Raw genomic sequence first — 27,838 nt, 5'->3', positions numbered from 1 at the left:
CTCATCACATGTATTATCTCTTCAAACTATGCATGATTTTTCTCTATTAGAAAGTATACCTATCCATAAATAAATATTAGTGTAATTAGAAAATATTTTATGTTAAAGAAATATAATAAGGTTAGAATTAAAAAAACATACCTAATTTCCATCCCATAAAATCTTGTGCACAAATTAATGCTTCTAATATATAAACATGAAGCATATTACGATGAGGAGACACCTGCCTTCCATCAATGTTAAACATAGATCGAGAAGTAACCGTATATACTAGATGCCAAACATCTCTAACAAATGGCATTCTACCATGCTAAAATATCAAGATATTTAGTGATTGGCAAAACATTCACCTCTAAATAATAATCTAGCTTGAATTTGTAAGTATCTACACCTAAAGTGCTACTAACAAATAAATCTTAACCAACCAAAGAATCTACACAATCCTTAACATCCATGTCAATATAAAAATTATTAAATGAAGTATATAAATAAGTTTTTCCATCATTTGATTTGTATCTTTTACCAAATCATAAGTCTAACTTTCAGATTCGATCAACTTCTTATGTGGATTTATCATCGAAAATTTAGTGGAAATAATACTCAATCACATTCATTTTAAATATCGGGTTCAAAATAGTGGATATGGCTACTTTTGCCTTTATGAAAGACCACTAATGGTCAAACTTTCCGGTCATATTGGTAGCCATCATATTAATCTCCACATAAAGTGATATAAGGCACACTCTAACCAACAATCGAATTTCAAATATCGTTATGAAACAAATATTAGCAGATAGATATTTGACCCCGAAAGCATTTAAGTCACACTATGAAACAATGTAAGTTTTTCACACCTCGCTTTTGCTAAATGTCAATGTTTATCACTTGGTGCTTGCTTGTAGTTTTCATCAGTGTGTGATAGGTGATCAAAGACATCCGTATACAGAATGACACTCAAAAGCATTGAATAAGTAGAATTCCAATCTACTTTTACGATATAAAACAAACTTTATCTTATTTGAAAGATACAATCCATCATCCGCCTTCTTGAAAATTTCCATTATTTTAGGTGTTGAAATCTAATAAACAACACCCTCACGAATAGTCTCTGCCCCACTTTAAATTACATAAAAACCTTGTTGAATAATCAAGATTATAATATATGCACAACATTTCATGTGAAGCAATCCCCTTTCAAACTTAGATTATAATGTCTTAACTTTTCATTCATCTTATCCATCATGGAACCATTAATAATAAAATTATCTAAATTCAAAGTCGAAAACTTACAATCAGTAGACCATGCACACCCCATCAACTTTTTTTCTTCATATTTTAGCATTTTGAGGGGCATGGATATACAGAAACCCATAATTTACAATTTAAAAAACTAACTAGCACACAACTAATCAATATTATATCAATATAAAAGGTATTTGATTACAAGATAATTTTATTATGAAAGAGTCGTTGATGTAATGTCAAATGTGCATTAACTACCATGTACCCTATTGTTTGGTTAATGGTTGTCCACATATCGGTCGTCGCCGACAATCTACCTTTGTTAGCACTCCAAACCTTTTTTTATTTTCGTCTTTTCACTCTCAAAATTCTTCATTATATCACTCCTAATAGTAGTGTTAGTATAGTTTATTGTATCTTAGCCCATCATTGTGTATACTAGGTTAGGCCTATATTGTATTTCTCTTATGTGTGTGTGTATATATATATATATATATATATATATATATATATATATATATATATATATATATATATATATATATATATATATATATATATATATTGTATTCAATCATGGAAGGCAACTCATTCATTTGGCATATTATGTTATCAGAAGCCAATATTCCACCTTCCTAAACTCCTTCCTTAAAGTTCTCTCTTTCCCAATATCTCCTTCTTCTTCCTTACGGTTATTCTACAGACGTTCCCAAACCCTAATCTGATTCAATCTTCATTCTTCTTGCTATACAAAAATTTCTGGCACCACCTTTCCAGTCCACAAATCATTTGTTGTTACAAACATCAAGGCTCACATTCCCATCATTCTTGATCTGGAATGACATAACTACGATACTTGGTGAGAGTTTTTCACTACCCACTGTGAAGCGTAAGACACACTCGACCACATTGACTAAACCTTTGATTCTCTCGTTCCTCCATCCACCAATCCTCAATGGAAGAAAGTAGATGTATTCGTACGCATATGGCTCTACATGACACTCTTGCAAAATCTCGTAAACAATGTTATCAAGACGAACGTTTTTGCACGTCAATTATGGCTCGATACCGAGAAGCTTTTGTTGGGTTTTAGTTCAATATAGTTTCATAAACTTTAAAAATATAGCAACAAAAGACTTAAAAATTTGAACATAATTTTATACCCACCAAGGATCTCCTTGCAAGTTATAGAAAGATAAAATACCAACCATAGAAAGGATGAAGAAATAACAACCTTTGTTGTTCTTTGGATCCTCTTGGGAGGCTTGGAAGTTGATGAAGAAAATAGAACCTTTGAGACACCAACAATGACTCAACTTAATGTAGATGCTAGTCCAAAACTCTTAAACCCTTAAGCTTTAAGTTCATAACCAATATGAACTTAAAAAGGGCATGAAGATGCAAGTAACTTCAAGTGTTCTTAACTAATTAAGAGAGAATGAGAAGGAGAGAAGAGGTTTCGGCAATTTCATGTAATCCACCCACAAGAGTGCAAGACTTTAGCCATTTAAAGCATACACATGATCTAAAGGTCTTTAACCATTAAGACCTTTAGACAACCTTGTCCCCATGCATGCACCATGCTTCATTACTTTTGGTTAAACAATTTGTAAAGCCATACCTATTTTATTTCTCTTCAAAACCGGCCATGCCTTTTAAAAAGAGAAAAGTTGAGTTTATATTTTATAAACTCAATGTTTATAAGATATAAACTTTGTCTTTTGGTAAAAGACAAAAGGCTTACATAGTCCAAAATGTTGTACATTACTTCGTAATTCATACCATATAAATTATGTAATGTTACATGCTAATGAAAATTATTATTTCCATGAAATAAATAATTTCCAATTTAATTATAAGAGTTTTATTGAATATTTATTAAAACCAATTTATAATAAATAATCAATTATATCAAGTTGTTGTTAGTGTGACCCATTAGTATCATATGTTAATTAACAATATCACTTTAATGTGACTCTTGAGCATACTAGACCTTTCAGCTTTTTCGTGACAACAAAGACTCATGAAGTATGCAACTAGATAGAGAAATCCGTACTATCACCATGGGTGACCTCTCGGTTCAAGCCTACTTCACAAAAATTCAAAATGTTGCGGATCTGCTAGAAAACCTTGATGCATCATCCAAAATATTAGACAAACACTTGGTAATCTACAATATAAATGGTCTATCTTCTCTTTTTGACAACATCGCGACATTTCTTCATCATCGCAACCCATTCCCTACATTTTCAGGAACGAGATCCATTCTTGCCTTAGAAGAATCACGCTTCAATTAGATAAGTATTCCTGTTGTCCCGGCTCACTCCGATAACTCCTCATCTCCTACCATTCTTCACACCGTATCGGGGATGAACACTCGCCAGACTAGCCGCCGAAATGACCGCCGCCGGTAGCCAAGAGACCGCGAACAACAAGCAAATAGTGGCCCCTCACAGCAACAATGACAACAGGTTCATCGACCTGTTTCTCTTGTGTTGTCATTAACAGCCCAACAAGTTGCATGTGTATTTGTTCCTCCTAAATCCCACATTCAGTGGAGTCCCAGGCCCAATTCGACCTACTGGCCCAATAGACCACAACAACAACAACGAGGATTACTTGGTCCACCTCCACAACCTTCTCAAGTCCATTCAACTATTGTTGTTTCAAACTTTATATCGGGACAAAATCAGAATTTGCACACTTCAAGAAATATCCCACCTCCTTAGGAATGGATTGAAAATCAACAACCGACATCTCTTCCACAAATGTTTTCTTCTATTTCATTGCAAGAATTGACTTCAAACGAGTGGATAATAGATACGGGAGCAACTGATCATGTACATGCCAATGAAGGTATACTTGAATCTCTTAGTCATAATAATATTTCTCATTCAGTTTTAGTCGTTAATGGGTCCCCAATCAATGTAACTAAGACATGACATTCCTATTTTCCTTTAAAAAAAATCCATATCGCCCCCTTCACCTTCAAAATATCCTTATAACACCCATTATAATAAAAAAATCTTATCTATGTTTGTAAATTCACTCGTCAAAATAAATGTTCTATTCAATTTGACGAATTTGGTTTTACTGTCAAGGATTACAAGAACAAGCAACCTTTAATTCGATATGATAGTGACGACCCTCTCTACCCGGTTCTCCCATCTACCCCTAAGTTAATGTTTCTGCGAGCTACTCTCTTTGGCACTAATGCCTTGGTCACCCCGACACCAAATCTTTGCAATCTTTAATTTATAATAATTTCATTTCATGTAATAAGACAAACTTTGAGAATATTTGTCATACATGCCAACTTGGCAAACACGTTAAACTTCCATTTATTTTATCTACGCACAATGTCTCTAATATTTTTGATATTGTTCATTCCCATGTTTGGACAACCCCCATTTCTAGCGTTAGTGGTTTACATTATTATGTTATATTTCTTGACCATTATTCTCACTATCTTTGAGTGTTTCATATGAAACAAAAATCAGAGGTTCTTCCAAAATTCTTAATTTTTTCCAACCACATCAAAAACCAATTTGGTAAAACCATAAAATCTTTCCAATGTGACCACGAAGGTGAATATAACAATCAACAATTTCATACTTATTTTTCAAACCATGGCATCCAATTCCGTTTCTCATGCCCACACACTTCCCAACAAAATGGAAAAATCGAACAAATGCTTCTCACAATAAATAACTCCATTCGCTCCCTTATTTTCCAAGCTCATATGCCTCCTACATACTGGGTGCAAGCTCTCCATATGACCACACATTTCCTAATTATTCTTCCTTCTACATCCATAAAAATGACACTCCTCATTTCCTTCTTTTTAAATTTTACCCCACATATACACACCTTCGTGTTTTTGGCTCCCTATGCTACCCTTATATTACCACCCGACACAAACTCTCCCATCGTTCCTCTTCTTGTGTCTTCTTGGGTTACCCTAATAACCACCATGGTTACAAATGCCTTGACCTATTATCCTGCAAAATCATCATATCACGTCATGTCACTTTCGATGAAACCACTTTTTCCTTTAAATCTGTGACACCCAATGAAGCACATTCTTATGATTTTCTTGACATCTCATCTACACCATCTCCTATATTCAACAAACAACCACCTATAAATGCCCCAACCCACACCTCACCATTGTCACATCACTCATCGATCCTAACCCACCCCATCTCCTAATCCTCTCTCTTCTTCCTCGTCCGACTCATCTATTGACCAACAATCCTCAACACCTCCCTCAACTCATTCTGAAACCACGATTAATCCACCAATTCATCATATGACAACTTGTACCAAAAACTGTATTGTAAAACCTATCAAACGCCTCAACCTTCACACATCTACCTTTTCTCCCATCCCCCGATCTCATTTACAGGAAATTAAGGACCCTATCTAGTAAAATCCATGAATGATGAATTTAATGCTCTTATGACTAACAATATGTGGTAGCTGGTACCTAGACCAAAATGGGTCAATATTATTAGGTCAATGTGGATTTTTCGTCACAAGTTTCATGCAGATGGTACCCTTGCTCTCTATAAATCAAGACTTGTTGCCAACGGACAAAGCCAACAACTAGGAGTGGATGTGATGACACCTTTAGTCCAATTGTTAAATCGGTTTCAATTCGCACTGTTCTCAATCTTGCAGTTTCTCTCCAGTGGCCCATTCACCAGCTAGATGTGAAAAATGCCTTCCTTCACGACCACCTTCAGGAGACAATTTACATGCACCAGCCTCCCGGGTTCTGCACAATTCCATGATCATGTTGGTCTCCTTCAGAAATCTCTATACGGCCTAAAAAAGGCTCGTAGGGCGTGGTACCACCGCTTTGCTCAACATGCTACAAGTATCGGTTTCAAACAAAGTCGCACTAATCCATTTGTTTTCATTATGAAGGCTGCCACTTCCACTACATATCTTATTTTGTATACGGATGATATTATTCTCACAGCTTCTACCACCCACCTACTTCAGCAAATCATCACTCATCTCAACATTGAGTTTTCTATGACGGACATCGACCCTTTGAATTATTTTCTTGGTATATCTAATGTTCGATCTAACAGTGGGCTATTTCTTTCTCCACATAATATGCCACAGATTTATTGGAGCGAGAAAATATGCTCAAATGCAACCCTTTTCGTACTCCAGCTGATCTACTCCACAAATTGCACTCATCGGGCCCCTCAGTTTTAGATCCTACTCTACACAACAACCTAGATGGTGCTCTCCAGTACTTGACCTTCACAAGAACAGACATAGCTTTTGTTGTTTAACAAATTTGTTTATACATGCATGACCCTTGTGAACATCACCTTCACGCTCTTAAGCGTATCCTGCGGTACATTCATGGTACTATTGATTATGGTCTTCAGATTCAAGCCTCTCCAACTATCGACCTTTTCGCCTACTCTGAATCATATTGGGGGGATGTCCATCTACACGCAGATCCACATCTGGGTACTATGTATTTTTAGAAGACAACCTTATCTCTTGGTCATCTAAACGGCAAGGGGTTGTCTCTCGCTCTAGCGCAAAGTACATTTCTGTGAATCTAGTCAATTATCAGCGAACATAACATATTGAGATTGACATCCATTTTGTCTGTGATCAAGTTGCTCGAGGTCAGATTCATGTTATTCACGTGTCGTCTTCTACTCAATATGTTGATATCTTCACCAAAGGCCTTCCCACATCTTTATTTGTAGATTTTTCGATCCGGTTTAAACCTTCATATTCCCCACCACGTTCAAACTGTGTATGTGTGTTGGGGGGGGGGGGGGTTAGTATAGCTTGTTGAATCTTAGCCTATCATTGTTTATACTAGATTAGGCGCATATGGCATTTCTCTCTCGTATATATATATATATATATATATATATATATATATATATATATATATATATATATATATATATATATATATATATATATATATATATATATAGAGAGAGAGAGAGAGAGAGAGAGAGAGAGAGATAGGTTCAGGTGTTTAAAGTAATTATTGTGTTATTGTATGCAAAAATGTGGGCCAATCAAAATTAAATAAAAAATTAAATAACTAAATAAATAAATCAGGGTAATTTAGTAATTTGTTTAGTAAGTTCCAAAAATAATCCCTATAATCATGGTATTGACATATAACCTAAATAAATAAGCGTGTTTTCAATCTCCCACCCAATAAAGCCCTAACATCGACGCTTTCAGTGTTCGGAAACCCTCACTGATCATCCAAATATAATCGATGGGGGAAAACCTCTTCATCTTCATCTGATCATGATAACGCAACCCTAATCGATTGGCCCGCATTTATGCATACAATAACACAGTAATTACTTTGAATAGAATAACGTAAGCCTATATATATATATATATATATATATATATATATATATATATATATATATATATATATATATATATATATATATATATATATATTATTCAATCATGAAAGCCAACTCATTCATTTGGCATATTAAGTAGGTCATGACACATGTTTAAATAATATGTTAACCGACTTAAAAAACTTCTAAATCCAATTCTACCATATTAAGTGGATACTCATGGAAAAGTATCATTACTACAAGCGGTGGTGGACCTACACGGGGCGTGTGGGCAGCCGCCTCCGCAACAAAAACTAATAATTAAAAAGATAGTGTTTTTTTTTCAAAAATAATATATTTTGACCCCTTAAATATCTTAATTTTTTTCCCTATCTTCCAATTTTTTTTGGATCCGCCCCTGATTGAAGTCCTTCCCTTGAAACTACTTGATCAAACGTATTTGCACCAAGTGAAACGGGTCTATCTTTTTTCTCTTGGCGTGGGTTCAAGATTGATTGTATTATGTATTGATTCTTCTCATCATGCACTTTTTGAAATATGATTATGCAAGTGTGTTGTCCCATTCTTGCATATTTTATTGATCTTTTGTTTTTTAAAATGATTCCAAACTGCATAAGCAGATCTTCTATTTTTTGTTTCTATAGCCTTCCAATTTGGTTTTTGTTGGCTTGTTAATGATGGACTAGGAGAAAAATCGAATCTTTACTTCTCCAATAACATTTTATGGGTCAAATGGTTGATCTTGAGTGTCACTACAAAGTCAGGTCCCGTTTGATAGTTTCTGTCTGAGAAAGTGTTGTCTGGGAAAGTTTTCTGACTGGGAAAGAAACCATGCTGTTTGATTGTACATCTGATTGACTGTGCTGAATGATGAAAAAAAGTAATAATTCAATAAAAAATAAATTTAAAAAAAGTTATTTAAAAAAAAATAATAATCCAAGAAAGAAAGAAAGAGGCTGGGTTTGGTGCATAATTGTCTTTCCAGCCAATTCAGCCAGAAAGATATGATTTTGGGGCTTTCTGGGAAAGACACATCTTACCGGGAAAGACCATTTTTTTGTGCAAATCAAACAGTCTTTCCGGTCCATTCAGCCAGAAAGATCTGTTTGGACCTGGAAAGATGCGTATCAAACGGGGCCTAAGAAAAAATAATATGAAATACAATAATCGAATCAATATAGATAAACACGAATTGCATTATAACCACAGATTACATTACAAAAGTACATCACAGGGGCAAGAATTGTTATGGTAGGTATAAAAAGTTCTAATCAATGTTTAATCCAAAAGGGGACAATGGTCAAATACAGAGTACATTACATGGGCAAGAATTCCCCAGTTTAATCCAAAAGGGCACAATGGTCAAATTATAATGAGATATATACACTAAAGTTCCAATATTTTCATCGATTTGACAAGAAAGTCCTAAACTTTATTTTTTTTGATAGTAAAGTCCAAATTACCGGCAGTTTTTGACACTTTTACCCTTTTTCCGGTTAACCGGTAATTAGGACTTTTTTGTCAAAAAAATAAAGTTTAGGACATTCTTGTCAAATCGTTAATTAGGACTTTACTGTCAAAAAAATAAAGTTTTGGACTTTCTTGTCAAATCGTTGAAAATATTGGGACTTTAGTGTATATATCCCTTTTTTTTGTTAGAAATTTAATGGTATGACACTCAGCATAAGAGTTATTGAAACATTCTCTAGTCAGCTAGATCCTATTGAAATCTTCAACGTTTGCTTCTTGTTAAATCGTTTTTTTAATCTCAACAAACCGATATTGAAAAAAAATGGAGATAATCAAGAAAGAAAGAAAGAAAGAACCAGGGTTGTGTTTGCTTTTTGCAATCCCAAAAATGGAGAAATAAGAAACCGAAAAAAAAACGAAATTGCCTTTCTTTCCCGTCTCCACATTCACACATTTTTGATTAGGCACGTGTTGTTTGTGTTTGTATAATCTGTCCCCACTTTTTAGTTCAAGATTTGACAGCGAAGCAAGAAGAAAGTTTTACAAGTCTTTTCACCCTTTCCCACTCTCTCTTTTGTATATGTTTCTCCTGTTAGTTAGATTCCCCTGTTTAATCTAAAAGGGCACAATGGTCAAATTCTAACAAACATATAATTTTTTTTAATAAGAATGAAAAATACCAAAATCCTTGAAATTTCTTATCTGATTATAATCAACTATTTTTACGTTGTCTATTTTTCCGCAAATTAAATAATCCTTTTTTGCTATTCTTGGGATGGGCCCTCTTGGAACAACGTCCACCGGTCCAGATACGTTATTCACGTTTAAGAGATGTTAAAACAAAGCATTAATAATATTATAATATTATATATATATATATATATATATATATATATATATATATATATATATATATATATATATATATATTATATTTTGGGTATTGAACTTTTTTTTAATATTAATATACTTTTTATAAAGCAATTTTGGAGGGATGCATCACTTTACTTTGTGTATAAATAAGATAAGAAACCCACATGCTCTCTTCACAATACAACTTTTATAAAATCTTGTCGAAGGATATGGAAGATCTAAAGAAGGGATGCCAAATTCTTCCCTTCACCAGTTACACAAGTAGGTCCGAATTCACCAAATTCAAATATAATTTTGTATGGGGTGCTGCAACTGCAGCTTATCAGGTAAATAGTATTATCCTAATTCTCTATTTTTTAAAAAAAATAAAAAAATAAATAAATTTATATGATGTTTTGGACTTGTACATGACTTTATTTATTCTATCAATTACACATACATTTGGATGGAAATCAACGGTGCCCATTTATATGAAAAACATAGAAAAACATTTTTTTTTGCAATTCATAATATTTATATGTTTATAATTAAATTTTAACAAGAAGAAGTATCGTTATTCATATTAAAATGGACATTTTATTATTACTTTATGTACTTTTGAATTTAAAAAACTGATTTATTTATCATTGATAATGTCAAATATTAAAATATTACGACTAAAAACTAAAAGATGCTATATATATTTAATCTAAAAAAACAATTTATCCAAGATTCCGATATAATATTCTTGTTTAACATAGATTGAAGGTGCTGCTTGTGAAGGTGGTAGAGGTCCATGTATTTGGGATACTTACTGCCATGATCGTCCAGGTTTTAATTTCTCATCTTCTTTCTTTAATTATGAATACGAATACAAGGACCACATGCATTCACTTTTTACTTTGATTTACCTTGATAAAAAAATGTTTTGGATTATATATTCTGCAGCTTCAATCGTTAATGGTGATAATGGAAACACTGCTGTTAATTCTTATTTCAAAATGAAGGTACTTCTCTTTATCTTTTTGTAATATTAATTAAACTAGAATTTCATTAATCTAAACAGTTTCTGTTTTTTCTATTGATCAACAGGATGATGTGCAAATGTTGAAGAAAACGGGTTTAAATGCGTATAGATTTTCAATTTCATGGAGTAGAATATTCCCAGGTGAATTACAAGAAAATGAAGAATTAATAAAACATTTTATTTAAAGCTCTAAACTGGTGTTGATTTTGTAGGTGGAAGACCAAACAGGGGGGTTAATAGAGAAGGTGTTGACTACTACAATAGCTTAATAAATGAACTCAAAAGCAATCAAATTGAGCCATTTGTAACTTTGTGGCATTTTGACACTCCTAGTTGCCTTCAAGAAGAATATGGGGGTTTCTTAGATGAAAGGATTATGTAAGTAAAACAAAATTAAGATTTTTTTTGATTTTTTTAAGATAAACTAAAAAATAATTAGTCTAATTTTGTGTATGTTTGATTATTAGATGCGATTTTAAGGCTTATGCGGAATTTTGCTTTTGGGAGTTTGGTGATCGGGTTGTGAATTGGATCACACTGAATGAACCTGCTAATCATTGTCAGTATGGTTACGATATGGGAGGAGTTGCACCTGGCCGAACCGAGAATCCTACCACTGAGCCGTATATTGTAGCTCACAACATGCTCCTCTCTCATGCTACTGTTGTGGAACTATATCGTCAAAGATTTCAAGTAATATATTCTGTGGCAAATTATATAAAAGAAACAAGGCTTATATACATAAAAGTCTCATTATTTTGGAAAAATCATATAATCTGTCATTTTCTGTTAAAATATATAAAAAAAACTTTTTTGGTAATTTGGGCAAAATGTTAAATTTTCAGGATTTTACTGTTAAAAAAACATTTAGGATTTATCAAAAATTTTCCTAAAATAATAAAACTTTTCTGTATAAAACCCAAGAAACAATTCTAATTTGGACAGTTTTTAGATTTATCACGAATACTTTATTTCTATGTTAAAACCATAAAAATATAATATATTTTTCATATTAAGACTTTGATATTTACATCACAAGGTTTTATTGATAATTTTGTTATATCGAGTTTCATGTAGAAATACAATTTCCCATATTAACCACTTTGACTTATATATCCGGTCAAAGTAGTTAATTTGAAAAAGTATAAAACTTTTATGGTTTCGAAAAAAATATTATAAATTGTTAGAATAGTTTTTGTGTAATTTGCTTATGTTCTATATATATTCCTAAAGGGTGACCATAAAACATTCAACTTTTTTTATTGTTTTTCTGTTGTTGCATTTATTTTGTTATGTGGGTTAGCATGTCAATGATGCAAGTAATAACAAAAAGCACCCACAAAATAAAAACATAAAAACAAACATTTTTCAATTTCACTCAAACCTTTCAGGCAAGCCAAGGAGGTCAGATTGGGATTACGTTGGACTCGTTGTATTTTGAGCCACTTAATCCACACAAGAAAGAAGATAAAGATGCAGCCATAAGAGCGATAGACTTCCATTTCGGATGGTGAGTCCATGTTTACACATATATAAACACATAATTTGTATATATATGAAGACACATGTAATATCATTAATTTAGTTATTACCATAGCTTAAAAAGTTACAAAAAACTGACCAAATTTTTGCATGCAGGTTCATGGAACCATTAGTTAGAGGCAAATATCCCGACACTATGATAAAAAATGTTGGTGGTCGTTTACCTGAATTTACAAAAGAGGAAGCGAATTTAGTGAAAGGATCTTATGATTTTCTTGGGTTGAACTACTATTGTTCTTATTACGCCACCACTGGAAAACCAGATGATGTTGGCTCAGTAACGAAAGATAGCAACGTCCATTCACAACCAGGTATATATAGTTATGAAATCTAAATGTAATTTTTATAAAGTAAACGATATATGTGTTCTACATCAACAAATCATGTCTAATTAACTATGTTTTGTTTTTCAGAGGATCTTGATGATAAACCTATCGGTGAAAAGGTATGATATATATGTTGTAATAAGTGGTCATGTGGTGTTATATTATGTCACATTTAATAAGTGGTCATGTGGTGTTATATATATTATGTCACATTTAATTTTTATAACTTTTGTTATTGATCAACGTAGGGAGGCGTTTATTGGTTTTATTCGTATCCACCTGGACTTCACAAATTATTGGTGCACATAAAAAAAGCTTATGGAAATCCAGTGATTATCATAACTGAAAATGGTAAACACTTTTTTTTTACAACTTCGTTGGTTTATTTCTTTATAATTTATAGCAAAAATAACGATGCCACCTTTTTGTAGGGTGGCCTGACGAAGCTAATAACCATGTGAAACTTGAAGAAGCTTGTGTTGATAAGAAGCGTATTGATTATTACAATGCACATCTTCAAAGTGTCCTACAAGCAATGAAGTAAATTAGTTATATATACTGTATATAAATATATAATATATATTGTGTGTTGCATTATCAATCTTTTTCTTTACTTCACCTCCGTTTTAATTAAACATAGTGTCATGTTGCAGGGAGCACGTTAAAGTAGTGGGGTATTTTGCATGGTCATTGATGGATAATTTTGAGTGGGGGTCTGGATATTCTGTTCGTTTTGGTCTATTTTATGTAGATTACAAGGATGGAAAGTACACAAGGTATCCAAAGAACTCTGCGATGTGGTTTATGAATTTTCTTAAAAACCCTAAGAAACTACACGATACAAGGAAACGTAGTGCTGAATCCGAAAGCATCGACTCTGGACCCCAAACAAAGAAATAGGAGGCAAAGTAGTTCACTTTATGACAAGAAATAGGAGGCAAAGTAGTTCACTTTATGACAATAAGACAATAAGTATTCTTGTAGAATTGTACAATGTCATGTCTCTTAATTTTGGTTATTTATTTCAAGAAAGTATGTTGTAGGTTTGAATAGTGTGCTGAATTTGTGTTATTCGTCTTTACTTCACTACCATAAATGAAAGTCCAATGGACATTGAAATACTTATGTCATTTACAAAATTAGTTTTATGTTAAAGAAGAGCTATATTACAATATATGGATAAGGTATATTCGGAGAATTAGTTGTCCACTTGTTAAATTCAAAAGCACTCAATAATTGTGGTCGCTAGCAGAGGGCTCCATTGAGCTTCTTAAAGAAAGATTCGTATGTTAAAAAAGTAAAGAAAAAACTCGACAACGCCATGATCAAGAGTCGGACCACTAGTGGTTCTGTAGATAATTTGGTTTAAGGATGTCCATGCTGAATATCTCACAAAGTATTAAAAGAAATGAACTTAATCAAACTGAAATGAAGGAGTCATAAGCTAATATAAAATGAGCTATACAATCCATGTTCAAACCAAGCAATAACAAGCAATCGTTACCATTTTCTTTAATTAATGAAAATAGATCCCCATTTTCATCTAATAAAATAGAGCCCGGTTTTACACTAAGTCACTAATTAATGAAAATAGATCCCCATTATCATGAAAGACACCAAAAATATCCTATTGTGCTTATATACCATCATTTAATAGATTTTTTTATCACTAAACCTCAATCCTCTATAATAAATTAAAATCTTTTTTGTCACATGTCGTCTTCTCCTTCATTTGGACACTATGACATTTTCTATTTTTGAATATTCTATTTTTCACTTGTCATTTTATTGTATTTTTCATTTTATTAAATTAAAATTCCACATAATAGCAACGGTAAAGTTTGAACCCAATTATTAGAAGGGGTTTATATATGTTAATGTATTCAATGTATTAAAGCCTCATTAATTTTAATAATTCAAAATATTTCTCATTTTTCTTATAAATTCACTACAAAAAATATGTCATTTAGTGGCATACACTTTTAATGACATATTTTTTTATGCCACTATATCATGTTTTTTATGGCATATCTTATGTGCCACTATAACAATTAAAACCTTTAGTGGCACTTAACAATTTGCGTCGCTAATATTCATATTTATTAGTGGCACAATGATAGAAAAATGACATTAATATATATATATATATATATATATATATATATATATATATATATATATATGCTTAGTTTATTTTATTCTAACTAATTATTGTGTGGACGTATGGTCAATGCTATTCTTTGAGAATGATAAAGAAAATATACTGTTTGATAATATAAATACGTTCAATCTTACATAACTATTGATATTAACACACATTCTCACTAATTAAATTGTCTATAAGGTTATTATACACTTATTATTATTATTCTCATTTCTGTCAGAATGTTTATTGAGTCGTATTCTGTCAGAATGTTTATTGAGTCGTATTCTGTCAGAATGAAAATGAATGAAAAACGATGTGTGAAAACAAAAATAAATAATAATTAGCGAGAATGCATGAAAATGACGACATTTTTGTAAGGTTGAACGTATTCGCATTGCTAAACAACTTATTCTCTTAGTAATTCTCATAGAATAACATTATCCACACATCCACACACTAATTAGTTAGAATACTTGAACCTAGCTCTCTTTCTCTCTCTCTCTCTCTCTCTATATATATATATATATATATATATATATATATATATTTGTGTTATGCAATTTATTAAATACCATACTTTATTTGATTGTAATATTTATTTTTTATATATATATTTTTGCCACTACAAGAAAAATCGAACCACCTTTATGTTGGGTTTTGAGCACTATAACACTCTTATGGTGCACATGTAACCCTAAATGCTTTGGATCTATGGTTTCTCTATTATACATGCATATTTTCAATTTTTCCAAAGCATTGTCCTAACTAGCATACAAATTGCTAATTGAATAAAACATCTAGATAGATGACATACATTTTAAAGGACTTGCTAGTTCTTGACCCTTGAAAGCTTGAGCACCTCAAGTGTGATGTCTCTAATGGTTCACAAACACCAATATGCAAGATGATGATTTAAGAGAATAAGCTACTTATCTCAATAGCAAGGTGCAACCGATTTTGGTATATGGAGGGCTCTATTTATAGTGTTGGACATGCTAGGGTTACACTTGGTAAACCCTAATAACCCATGACTTTCCACATTCTCATGCTTCATGGGTTTAACCTCCATGGACTATCCATGGATTAGTTTAGCCCATGATCATTGATCATTAGCCTACACTACAAGAATGATTGATTTACATAACAATCCCCATATATTTAATTTGGCTCTTTTGACCACAAAATTAATAAATTAATTCTTGATCAATACTAATTAAATAATTCCATATTAATATATTATACTTGTAATATATTAATAAACCATAAATAACATTATTCTCAAAATCCATCCTATCAAATTGCACTGGTGAAGGCAACCCAAAAGGACCATGCTACAATTGGGTCAAGTACATACCAGTTATAGTTATGCGCTTAGACACCAAATCCAATAGATTCCCACTTGGATAAGTCTAATAACTATTACTGCTAATGTACTTCAGGATCTGACTTAGCAATCGTAAGCTTTCAAAAGCCGTTGTCGAACTCTGACCTAGTCAGTGACTCGTCCTTCAGATAAGTGATCATATACTCCTTTGTTCTCAAGATATCAGCTAGACAAATACATGGAACAATATCATACTTATTGTCCAGCAGTTTGTTTCCCTATTTCTGATCCGTCTGACATAGAACATAACTGAACACATCAATTTAGTTCTGACCGGGCCCGACACATAAGTCAAAGCAGAATCATCGAGGGGCCCAAGATATCGCTTTTAATCCTCTTAGGATAAAAGGAACAGATAAACTTCGACATTATATGTTTGTACTAACTACTCATCAAATCATGCACAACGGCACATTTTATAACATCAAGTTATTATTGCGTTTTCATGCCATCAATGCACAACCAACTTGTAGTCAACAACTCATATATCTTGGTTTGAAGATTATATGATATTATCGTCTCACAATCACTCGTGATAAATTCCATGAAGTGATTCATGTGAGCGCGAGTTGAATCCAATACTCAAATCTTATTTCAAGAGCACTCATGAATGGTGTAGCAAACCTGTTGCTATGTCTAACTCCTTAGACAATCTTACAAGCCAACTCATGACAGTCTTATTTCATACTTACTTCCAACGTATGATCGACTATGGATAGTTTGAACAATAACAATCATAATTTTATTATTCTGGAAGTCAAAACATGCAAAATGAAACATATTCTACATTTCCATACTTACTAATTAAAACTAATTCGTTTTTTCTTAATGCTTTCAGATTAGGTCTTTGAGTTCTGTCCACAAAAAACTTTGAGAGGTTCCCTGAAGCATTCATGGACAATCTCCACATTCCTCTTTCTATGAAGTAATCTTGATCTCTTTCTGTAACATAATTTGTTGAATTCTATTTTCTGTTATATTACTATTTAATTATATTTTGCAGAAATTCTCTTAAGGTAATTAACCAGGTTCTTATAAAAGAGAAGTTTGATGCCGCTAGATATTAACCCTTCTGGAATGAGATTGTAAAGAATCTAAGAGAAGAAGATTATATTACTAATTTGTGAGTTTTTTTTAGTTCTATTACATGACTCTTTATTAGGTGAAATATTACAATTTTGCCATCATATTTTGATGCATTTTGTTATTTTCTACGTACTATGATTTAATTATTCATTTTATTTTTATATTGTAGATAAAAATTGTGTAGATATAATTAGCCTAAATTATAGATTCTCATATTTACCAATACAAAATGTGACACAAAATATATTTTAAATATTTTTTTTGTATCGTGACAAATAGAAAAATGTCACTTAACCCCCTCATACTTTAGTTATATTTCATTTACATTCCTAAATATAGTTTACTTTTAAATATATTTTTATTTATTTACTAATTAATTATTTATATTAAATATCTAATGACATTTCTTTTTACAAAATATAAAATTATAATGATTATATAATTTTTTTCAATATTTGTTATCACTATTTCATAATAGTTTTTTCGTATTAATTTTTCCGAACGATACGTTGTAATATATTTATTGTGAGACAATGTATTCTAATATTTTTAATAAAATTAAAATACATCATGTGTTTAAAAAACAAATAATTAAATAAAGGGGTTTTATAGAACAATTTAGATAGATGTGGATAAATTAGTTAAATTTTTATAAAAAAAAAGCTATTAGAAGGGGTTAACCATTAGAGTGGTTATTTAATTATAGGTTAAGTTATTAGAATGATGATGTGGCAAAAGTTTTAAGTCATGTAATAACTTAACCATTGGAGATGCTGTAAGTGAAAGTAATTATTATATTCACTAATGGAGTGTGAGTATAACCATATTACAGTAATTGTATTCATTAATAACACCAAAAACGGAGTGCGAGTATAAACATATTTCATGTGTATCACAAAAATAACTACGTAATATTAAGGTTCTAAATAACGTGATGCGTGGGCTTGACGACAATGTCAAAGTTAAGTCATGGCAAACATTGGCGAGTTATGACGTTTTTCAAGGCGTGACTATTTTATATACATCAAAAAAGATAAATCATATAATTATTGAATTTTATCAAATATATCAAGTTTTTAGAAGTGTTATATTAATATTTAATATAAAAAAGTTAATAAAAACTCAATTATTTTAGGACAAATAAAAATAATAAAAAAAACTCAATTATTCTAGGTCACGCATCGCGTCATGGCACGCCTTGAGGCGAGTCATGACACACTTTTTAGAACCATGCTTAATATACAAAAAATGTCGAGCAAATTTATAAAATTATTATTTGCCCAAAGAGTATTCTTTTTTACCATCCCCGAACTTCACTAAAATTTCAAAATAATTTTATAACATAATCGGGAACTTTAGCATAATGATTAGCTAGTACCAACCCTACCCCGATTGGATTTGTCATTCAAATGCAATTTTTCCTATCATGCTTAACTAAAAAGTACGTTGCTAAAAATTGTGTTCCTTGTTTTGCAAAGTCCAATATATTTGGTCAATAGAATAAGTTGGTGTTTCAACGAAATGGAGCGTACTACTTTAAAAATTATGGTTCAATAAGAATTTAAAAAATATTGCTAACAATATTATGTTGGATATTTTCATAACCAAAATATAAAACGCGGAAACATAACTTTAAATCTTTATCTCAAATTTGATATAAACTAAACATGAAATAATACATACATTTTTCTATTGGTGTAACGCCCTAGTCGCCAGGTATAAACTTTAGCCATTATTTCAATTAAAATCAAGGACTAGACCACGAGTATGCTGGACGTATAGTAGGTACGCACGGCGTACTCCTTTGCATGCGTGCATCGGGGTGACCCCTACGTACGCTAGGCGTACCCATACATACGCGGGGCGTACTCAAGCTAGAAGAAAACCCTAATTCTTAGGGGTTGCACCCTATTTAAGCTCATTAAGTCCTTCAAGATCACCACCTTCTCAGCCTCCCTTGCCTCTTAAGTCATATCTCGAAACCCTAATCCATTTTCCCTAAAGTTTGAGCTTGTATGTGTGTTTTTGGTGTATGTGGTGCTTAGAGAAGAAGAAGAAGAGTTGTGAAGAAGCATTGGATCAGAAAGAGCTTGTAGATCCAGACGTTTCTCATCATTTCTAGCTTGTTGAAGGTAAAAAGCTTCTACCTTGATGACTTCATGTGTTAGTTTGTAGTTTAGGGCTTATTTCTTCATAAAATGGTCCTTTAAGGTGTTCTTGAGAGTATGAGCTACTCCAGAAGGTTATAATGTTAGATCCTAGTGTTTCTAACGTCCCTTGAGCATAAAAATGGAGTCTTGATGGATTAAGTTCAATCATGCAAGGATTGAAGGTGGTTTCATGAAGATGATGTGGTTTAATCCAAGATTTGCCCTATTAAGACATGCAAAAGCATAAAGTTGGCAACTTTATGGCTTAATGCACTTTAATAAGCCTAGATCTAAAATTGGACGTTAGGTCTTAACTAATTAAGACCTTGGATTGATGTTTTGGCCAGCTGCAGCGTACGTCGGACGTACCTTGAGGTACGCTGCGCGTATGCATATGAAGTCCCGATGATGCGAGGATTGTGAGTACGACGGGCGTACTAGTTGGTACACTGAGCGTACTCATCAGAGTGGGTCTTGGGCTTGTTTTGGGCAATGTGTAGGATTTAGGGACTTTGGGCCCTTGTTGGGCCATAAGCTTTTATGTGATGGGCCTTTGGGGCTTAGGCCCATTTTGGATATATATTATCTTTTGAGCTTTGTGGCTAGTAGCATTTGGGCCTTGATGGGCTAGGCCCAACAAGGCAAGGAATAAGTAACTTTTTTCTATTAAGGCCAGGATTTAGGGTTTGGACTCTCGGGCTGGATTATTGACCTAATTTCTAATTTCGGTTTCTTTACTTGTGATTTGGTAGGGACATCCGGTTCAGCAGCCCGATCATTTGTTCAACTGTCAGCAAACTGAGGTGAGGTTGTTCACTATACTGTAAGACACTAGGATATGTTATGTGTGTGTAGTCTTTGTGACTCCTCATGTATATGTTATATGCATGTGTGCATATTTGTTATATGTATGTGGGTTGAAATAGACCCGGTACAGCCTTGTGTTGACATATGAGTTGAAATAGACTCGGGGGTGAAATAGACTCGGTATAGTTTGGGCCGACGCATTAGTTGAAATAGGCTCGGGGGTGAAATAGACCTGGGGGTGAAATAGACTTGGCACAGTCTTGAGTTGGCATATATGTATGGTATGCGGTATTTTAGGGAACTCACTAAGCTTCGTGCGTACGGTTTTCAGTTTATGTTTCAGGTACTTCCGGATCGAAGGGGAAGAACTTGGGATGTACGCATCGTACACACAATATTGCTCCACATTTTATTTGAATTTGATGTGTGTGGATGATTTAGACATACTCTGATTTCATTATGGTTTTATAAAAAAAGTTTTGGATGATGGTTTTATTATTATGAAAATTGAAATTTTTAGTCTTAAATTTTGGGACGTTACAATTGAGATCTTCAGATCTGACGGGTAGGGTTGGTTTTCTAGTTGATCTCAATCTCTCTTTCTAAAATCCCATACCAACAAGAAAACAAATTTTATGAATGTATTTCATATTACGGAGCCTTGGTTTGATGGATTCAGGCATACTCTCGGGTGTGCCTGAACTCAAACTGAGGATTTGGTATATTTTTCAAAAAGGAAATGTTTTATAAAAAGAGTTTTCTAATAAAAGAAATTGATGTGGTGCATGCAATCGACCAAGCTCAAGTATGTTTTCCCAAAATACCCATACATGTTTTATGATATGCCTTGATTTGTGAATCTATGAATCGCATGCTAGATTAGGGCTAAGGATCTGCTTAGGATTTGCATGATAGAATGCTAGGAGATATGCTTGTGTATGCCTGTTGTATGAGCTCGTAGACATGCATGCTAGTACTGATCAGTCAGTGATAGGATGGTCTGTTTAGGTTATGATTGTTTCCGATTACTCGATGCTCGAATGTTGCTTGCATTGTGCTTTTAAGGGTTCCCATTAACTTCAGCTAACTAGTAAGCGAATATGCTAAGTTACATATTATTGAGACTATATAATTTTAGAAGGTTAGGTTTTAACTCTATTGCACAACTCTTATTTGAGTCCAACCGTTGTAGTGTGAGACCTTTCATTCGAAGAATTATCTGGCGTCAAGAATATGTAATTGTATTCGTAAGCTAGTTAGAGGGTGTTAAGGGGAGTTCCTTCTGCAGCTGATGCCAGGGAGTAGTGCAGGCGTTGCCCTAGGAGGTGATTCGGTACTGAGAGCTTTGTTATATTGAGAATTATTGGGTTGATAAGGAAGTGACCTAGAGGACTCAGGGCGATCCTTGAGGAAAGTACGGATAGATGTGGAAGGTAGTATGGGCCCATACCACTGGAAGCAGAGGATCCGTACTCGAGTCAAAGAAAGTCGCGATGATACCAAGAAGCATGTAGAGTATGGGATTCCTCAATGTATATGTATTTATGTGTTCCTAATGGTTTGAATGGTCTATTTTCAGTATGGTGGTCACTCGAGGAGGGTCTGGTAGTGGTTCTGGTGTGGATGAGGGTTTGGGCTCTAGGGTCGGACATATGGATGACCAAATGTGGGAGTTAATTTCATCAGAGATTACCTGCAACATTCTTGAGCAGACTCCTATGATCTTCGGTGTGGTCAAGGAGAGTATCCTGGAGATTTTGGATAAGCGATTGGGCACCTTTCCTACTGAGATGATAGCGATAGTGGGAGCCCGCTCATTGACTTTCAGCGAGTTTCGGGCATGTGGGGCTCCGAAGTTCTTTAGGAAGAAGGACCCAGTTGTGAGCATGCGTTGTTTGGCAGACGTCGGGAACGTCTTCCGATCTAGTCTTTGTCCTGAGGAGGCGAAGGTCAGACTTGCATCCTGTCTTCTGAAATACAGAGCTCGAGACTGGTGGGAGGAGGTTGGGCATGCCTTAGGAGGCGTAGCGATTAAGTCCATGACTTAGGAGGACTTTGTGACAAGGTTTCAGGCCGAGCTTGCACCTGTGATTGAGGTCTAGCAGTTGGCAAGGTATTTTTAGGACCTTTTCCAGAATATTGAGACGGTGGCGGAGATCACTGCTATGTTCCGCGAGAAGGAGTTACAGGTTACGCAGTATACGACAGATGAGGAGATGAAGAAGGCATTGTACCATGAGATATTGAGGAGCGATATCCGGCAGTTCGTGATCTGATTCAGTTGAAAGGTACTGGAGGATATGATAGCGCGCGCTAGGGAGAAGGAGATTCACTTGGATATGGAGAGGAAGAGGAAGCCGGATTAGGTTTAGGGTTCAAAGGGTTCGGGTAAGAGGCCCAAGGTATTTGATTGGAGATCGAGAAGACAGCAAGATCGGGGCTGCTGTAGAAAGTGTGATAAGACGCACGATGGAGCTTGCATGGGTGGTGGCGGTGGTTCAGGATGTTATAAATGTGGCAAGATTGTGTATTTTATTCGGGATTTCACAGCCACTACCTATTGATCGAGCCTGATTTGCTTCCGTCGCAATCAGAGGGGCCATAAAAAGTTCGATTGTCCGAGTCTAGCAGCGGCAGGACCGGTTGCAGGTCCTGCTCCGACGACTTTAAGGATCATAGGTGGCCGTCAGGGCAAGACGGATGTGCATGTTGTGAGGAGAAGGGCTTTTTAGTTGATAGCCGAAGAAGCTCGTGCAACACCAGATTTGGTGATGGGTATGTATCTTATCCTTATCCCTTTATTTATGATTGATTTTCTTCTTATATTTGTGTGTTTTATTTTAGGATCGTTCATTGTGAACGGTATCTCCGCCTTGGTATTGTTTGATTCGGGGGCTACCCGATCTTTTGTATCTCTTGCGCTCATCAACAGATTTGTCGATGCTCTGGGGGAGTTGGATTGTCCATTAGAGGTTGAGATTGTTGATGATCGACCTGTGCAATTATCTAGGATTCATCGGGGTTGTGACCTGGAGTTGTTCGGCGAGTGGTATCTGATTGATTTGGTTCCTATTCCCCTGTGTGAGAGCAAGGTTATTATGGGGATGGAATGGTTGAGCCCCAATAGGGTAATGATTGATTGTGAGAAGCAGTTGGTGCATATACAAACCCCAAGTGGGGGAGAGTTGGTGATTCAGGGAGAGGGTGTTGAGCACGGGTCGATTTTATGTTCAACCGCTAGGGCCAGGCGCTATCTTCAGCAGGGTTGTTCTGGATTCGTCGCCTATGTTATGGATACCCGGGAGAAGGGTAAGGCGATTGTGGATGATGTATAGGTTGTTCGGGAATATCCGGATGTGTTCCTGGATGATTTTCCTAGAATGCCTCTGGAGAGGCAAGTGGAGTTTCGGATTAACCTAGATCCCGGTGCAGCTCTGATAGCCAAAGCACCTTATCGGCTAGCAACCCCAGAGATGCAGGAATTGTCTACACAATTGCAGGAGCTGTTAGACAAAGGATTCATCCGGCCGAGTAGTTCGCCATGGGGATCGCCAATATTGTTTGTGAACAATAAGGATGGGTCACATCGGATGTGTATCGACTATCGGGAGCTGAATAAGTTAACGGTGAAGAACCATTATCCAATCCCGAGGATTGATGGTTTGTTTGGCTAGCTTGAGGGTGCATCATGGTTTTCCAAGGTTGATCTGCGTTCGGGTTATCAGCAGATGAGGTTCAGAGAGGAGGATGTACAGAAGACGGATTTTCGGACTGGATATGGCCATTACGAGTTCGTGGTGATGTCCTTCGGGCTCACCAATGCTCCCGCCGCATTCATTGATGTCATGAATCACGTATGCAGACCCATGTTGGATCGGTCTATAATTGTGTTTATTGATGACATCCTGGTCTATTCCAAGACCGAGGAGCAGCATGAGGAGCATCTGAAGGAGGTATTCGAGATTCTGAGGAGGGAGAGGTTGTATGCGAAGATCTCTAAGTGCGAGTTTTGGTTGCGAGAGGTGCAATTTTTAGGACACCTTGTCAACCAGAACGATATTCTGGTCATTCCGACCAAGGTTGAGGCAGTGATGAGGTGGGAAGTCCTGAGGTCTCCTTCTCAGATTCGGAGTTTCTTTGGTTTGGCAGGTTACTATCAAAGATTCATTCAGGATTTTTCAAAGACAGTGGTTCCTCTGACTCGGCTAACGAAGAAGACTGTCACTTTTCGCTGGGGGCCTGAGCAGCAGACAACTTTTAAGACCCTGAGGCAGAGATTTTGTGACGCGTGAATTTTGACCCTACCTGAGGGTGTCAAGGATTTGGTGGTTTATTGTGATGCATCGAGCATGGGTTTGGGTGTAGTTCTGATGCTGAGGGGTCACGTTATTGCTTATGCTTCGAGGCAGTTGAAGCTTCGTGAGGCGAACTATCCTATGCATTATTTGGAGCTGGGGTCGGTGGTGTTTGCCCTAAAGATTTGGCGACATTACCTCTATGGGGCCCGTTGTACTATTTACACGAATCACATGAGCCTGAGGTATTTGATGGATCAGCCGAAACTGAACATGCGGAAGCGTAGGTGGTTGGCTGTGGTGAAGGATTATGATTATGAGATCCTTTACCATCCGGGGAAGGCCAATGTGGTGGCCGATGCTCTCAGCCGCAAGACGGTCACGACTCTGATCAGTGATATGTGTTTAAGGATGTCGGTGATTACTCCACTCTTAGAGTAGATCTGAGAGACTCAGGTTGAGGCTAAGAAGGAAGAGCACCGAAAGAGTGAGCACATTGTGGGTCAGGTGGATTCCTTGGATTATGATAGCCGAGGGTTATTGACTATCAATCAGAGGGTGTGGGTTCCTTACTAGTGTGGTGTGCGGCAGGTTTTGATGGAAGAGGCGCACAAGTCGAGATTCTCTATTCATCCCGAAGCGACAAAGATATATAGAGATCTATGTCCCTATTATTGGTGGCCATGTATGAAGTGGGATGTAGTTGGTATGTGGAGAGGGGCGTGACTTGCAGGAAATTCAAGGCCGATCATCAGCAACCTCACGGTAATATGGAGCCGTTGGATATTCCTGTCTGGCAATGGGAAGAGATTACGATAGATTTTATCACCAAATTTCCTCGAACGGCGTGCGAGGCGGATTCTATATGGGTCATCGTGGATCGATTGACCAAGAGCACGCATTTCATTCCGATTCAAGAGAGTATCTCTGCGAACAAGTTGGCCAACATCTGTTGGATAAGGTGTCTAAGTCCATAACTATATCTGGTATGTATTTGACCCAATTTGGCATGGTCCATTTGGGTTGCATGGCATCATAACAATTGGATAGACAAAATGAGAAAGGACACTTATGGTTTGTTAATATATTATAAGTTCTAATATATTAATATGAAATCATATTATTTAATTAGTATTGATCAAGAATTTATTTGGAATTAATTTTGTGATAAAAAAGAGACTAATTAAATTTATGGGATTGATTTGTAAATCATTCATTCTTATATAGTGGGCTTATGATCCATGGTTCATTGGATTGGGCTAAAACCCATAGGGTGCTCCATGGATGCTCCATGGAGGTTAAAACCCATGGATCATGGAGGAAATGAAAAGTCATGCACATTAGGGTGTGCATGGTGTAACCCTACATGTGGCACACTATATAAAGAACCTCATGGCAAGCAAAAATCGGCCACTAAGACAAGAAGGTGAGGGCTAGCCGAATTTGTGCACACATGTTCTTCTCTCAAGTTATTCCAAGAGTTGTGGTGTTGTGTAAAACATTTGAGGCATCACATTTGGGGTGCTAGGCTCACAAGGTCTTAAGGAATCCAAGCTAGAAGAAAGGTATGTCATTCTACTAGTTTTTATATTACAAGTACCCCATGCCATGCTAGTTAGGATGAGAACCTTGGAAAAATCAAATTTGCATGTATATTAGAGTAAACATAGATCCAAGGTTTCTAGGGTTGCATGTACACCATAGGAGTGTTAGAATGCTCAAAACGCATTAGTGGTATCAGAGCCTAGGCTTGTTTTCATTATACTTGATGCAAATTGCTGAAAAATTCGAAAATCTGCTCACTGTTCAGTGAACGCGCCGAGTCCATGGGGGGACTCGACGAGTCCATGTGTTAATTCATCCTACTCGTCGAGTAGGTTCTTGCACTCGGCGAGTAGGAGGCCCTTTGTGCAGAATTTCGAGTTTTGTTGCTGGAAATGGACTAGAATCATTACCCTAAACTGTTTTGGACTTATAAAATCTGTTTTTGATGTGGTAATAATTATGCTAATCCATTTTCAAAGGTTATTATCAAAGTTTTAAGTTTTATATATGTTTATATGATTCTTGAAAATTGTTGATATGAATGTTCATGCTTATGAGTTTTGGTAGATCATAGAAATTATTTGCAATTTGTTTGATGATGTAATTCTTGATCTAAATGTTAATCATGGAGTCCATAATTTGTACTCAAGTTATGGATTACCAAAAGTCATTTCTTTAAAAGAGTCATTAAAGGACTCATAGGTTACATAAAATGAAGAGTCTTCATTTTAATAGACCAATAAAGTCATAAGTTATGAAGTTGAAAATTTTTGAATAGTTTAAAAACTTGCCCTCAAGTTTTGGAACTTGTAAAGTCACTTTAGAAAACTTTAGTTCCAACCCCTAGAATTTTAAAAAGTTAAAATTCAACCCTTATACTTTATAGTATTATAAGTTAATATATATATATATATATATATATATATATATATGAGATCAAGTCAGTCTTACCGTTAGTAGGCCTCATTCGCGAAGTCGGTCTATAAGGGGGTATAAGGTTGTTGCCTATAAAATGGCAACTTAATGGGTGTCTACTCTCACCCACCGCTTCCTTGACTGGTGGAGGGTCGTTAGCCGAACGGGTAGGACAAAGACTATAATTCTCATTAAAAGTATAATGATAAATATAAAGTAACTAAGTGTTTTAGAAATTCCCAATCTTAGTTACTTTAGGAAAATGTGAATTTGGTGCTAACCCATGAAATTACACTTTGCACCTTGCTTAAGTTGTTAGTGGAGCGTGTGTGGTTAACCGGCACACTAACTTAGACTTGACAAGGTTGGCAAAGGGTGGCTTAAGGTTTATCATAGATCAGTGGAGCGCATGTGGTTAACCGTCACATCGATTAGGTGATAAAATTAAGAGTACCAAGTTAATTTGCATGGTTATTCACACCTTGTTTTGTTATCCTCGGCATCCCAGTCACAAACTTGAAGGGCACAATCGAGATTTAAACATGCCATTGAATTGTTCAATGAATCTCAAAAGATCTAGGAGTTTCATTCCAATTAAAACCTAATACTTCTTAAGCTTTTCGTGGTGGAAATTGGTGAATCGTCATTCACCTACCTTCAAATATTTT

The 27,838-nt window shown here is 35.0% G+C and overlaps 1 protein-coding gene across 1 annotated transcript; it reads left to right on the top strand.

The window, feature by feature from the left end:
• Positions 1–10,128: 10,128 nt before the first annotated feature.
• On the top strand, positions 10,129–13,963 carry LOC145107282 (beta-glucosidase 24-like). Its single transcript, XM_079044131.1, has 12 exons — positions 10,129–10,294; positions 10,709–10,778; positions 10,896–10,954; positions 11,040–11,115; positions 11,187–11,352; positions 11,442–11,667; positions 12,366–12,484; positions 12,613–12,827; positions 12,930–12,961; positions 13,091–13,193; positions 13,274–13,382; positions 13,496–13,963. Exons 1-12 carry the CDS (start codon positions 10,133–10,135, stop codon positions 13,740–13,742), a joined length of 1,584 nt encoding a protein of 527 aa, XP_078900257.1. The 5' UTR covers positions 10,129–10,132; the 3' UTR covers positions 13,743–13,963.
• Positions 13,964–27,838: the final 13,875 nt, after the last annotated feature.

The sequence above is a fragment of the Lactuca virosa genome, chromosome 4 (assembly GCF_052849685.1).
Source record: "Lactuca virosa cultivar CGN04683 chromosome 4, Lactuca_virosa_CGN04683_v6, whole genome shotgun sequence".
Taxonomy (NCBI): domain Eukaryota; kingdom Viridiplantae; phylum Streptophyta; class Magnoliopsida; order Asterales; family Asteraceae; genus Lactuca; species Lactuca virosa.
Note: the sequence above shows the minus strand (reverse complement) of the source record. Positions and strands in the feature narration are given on the sequence as shown.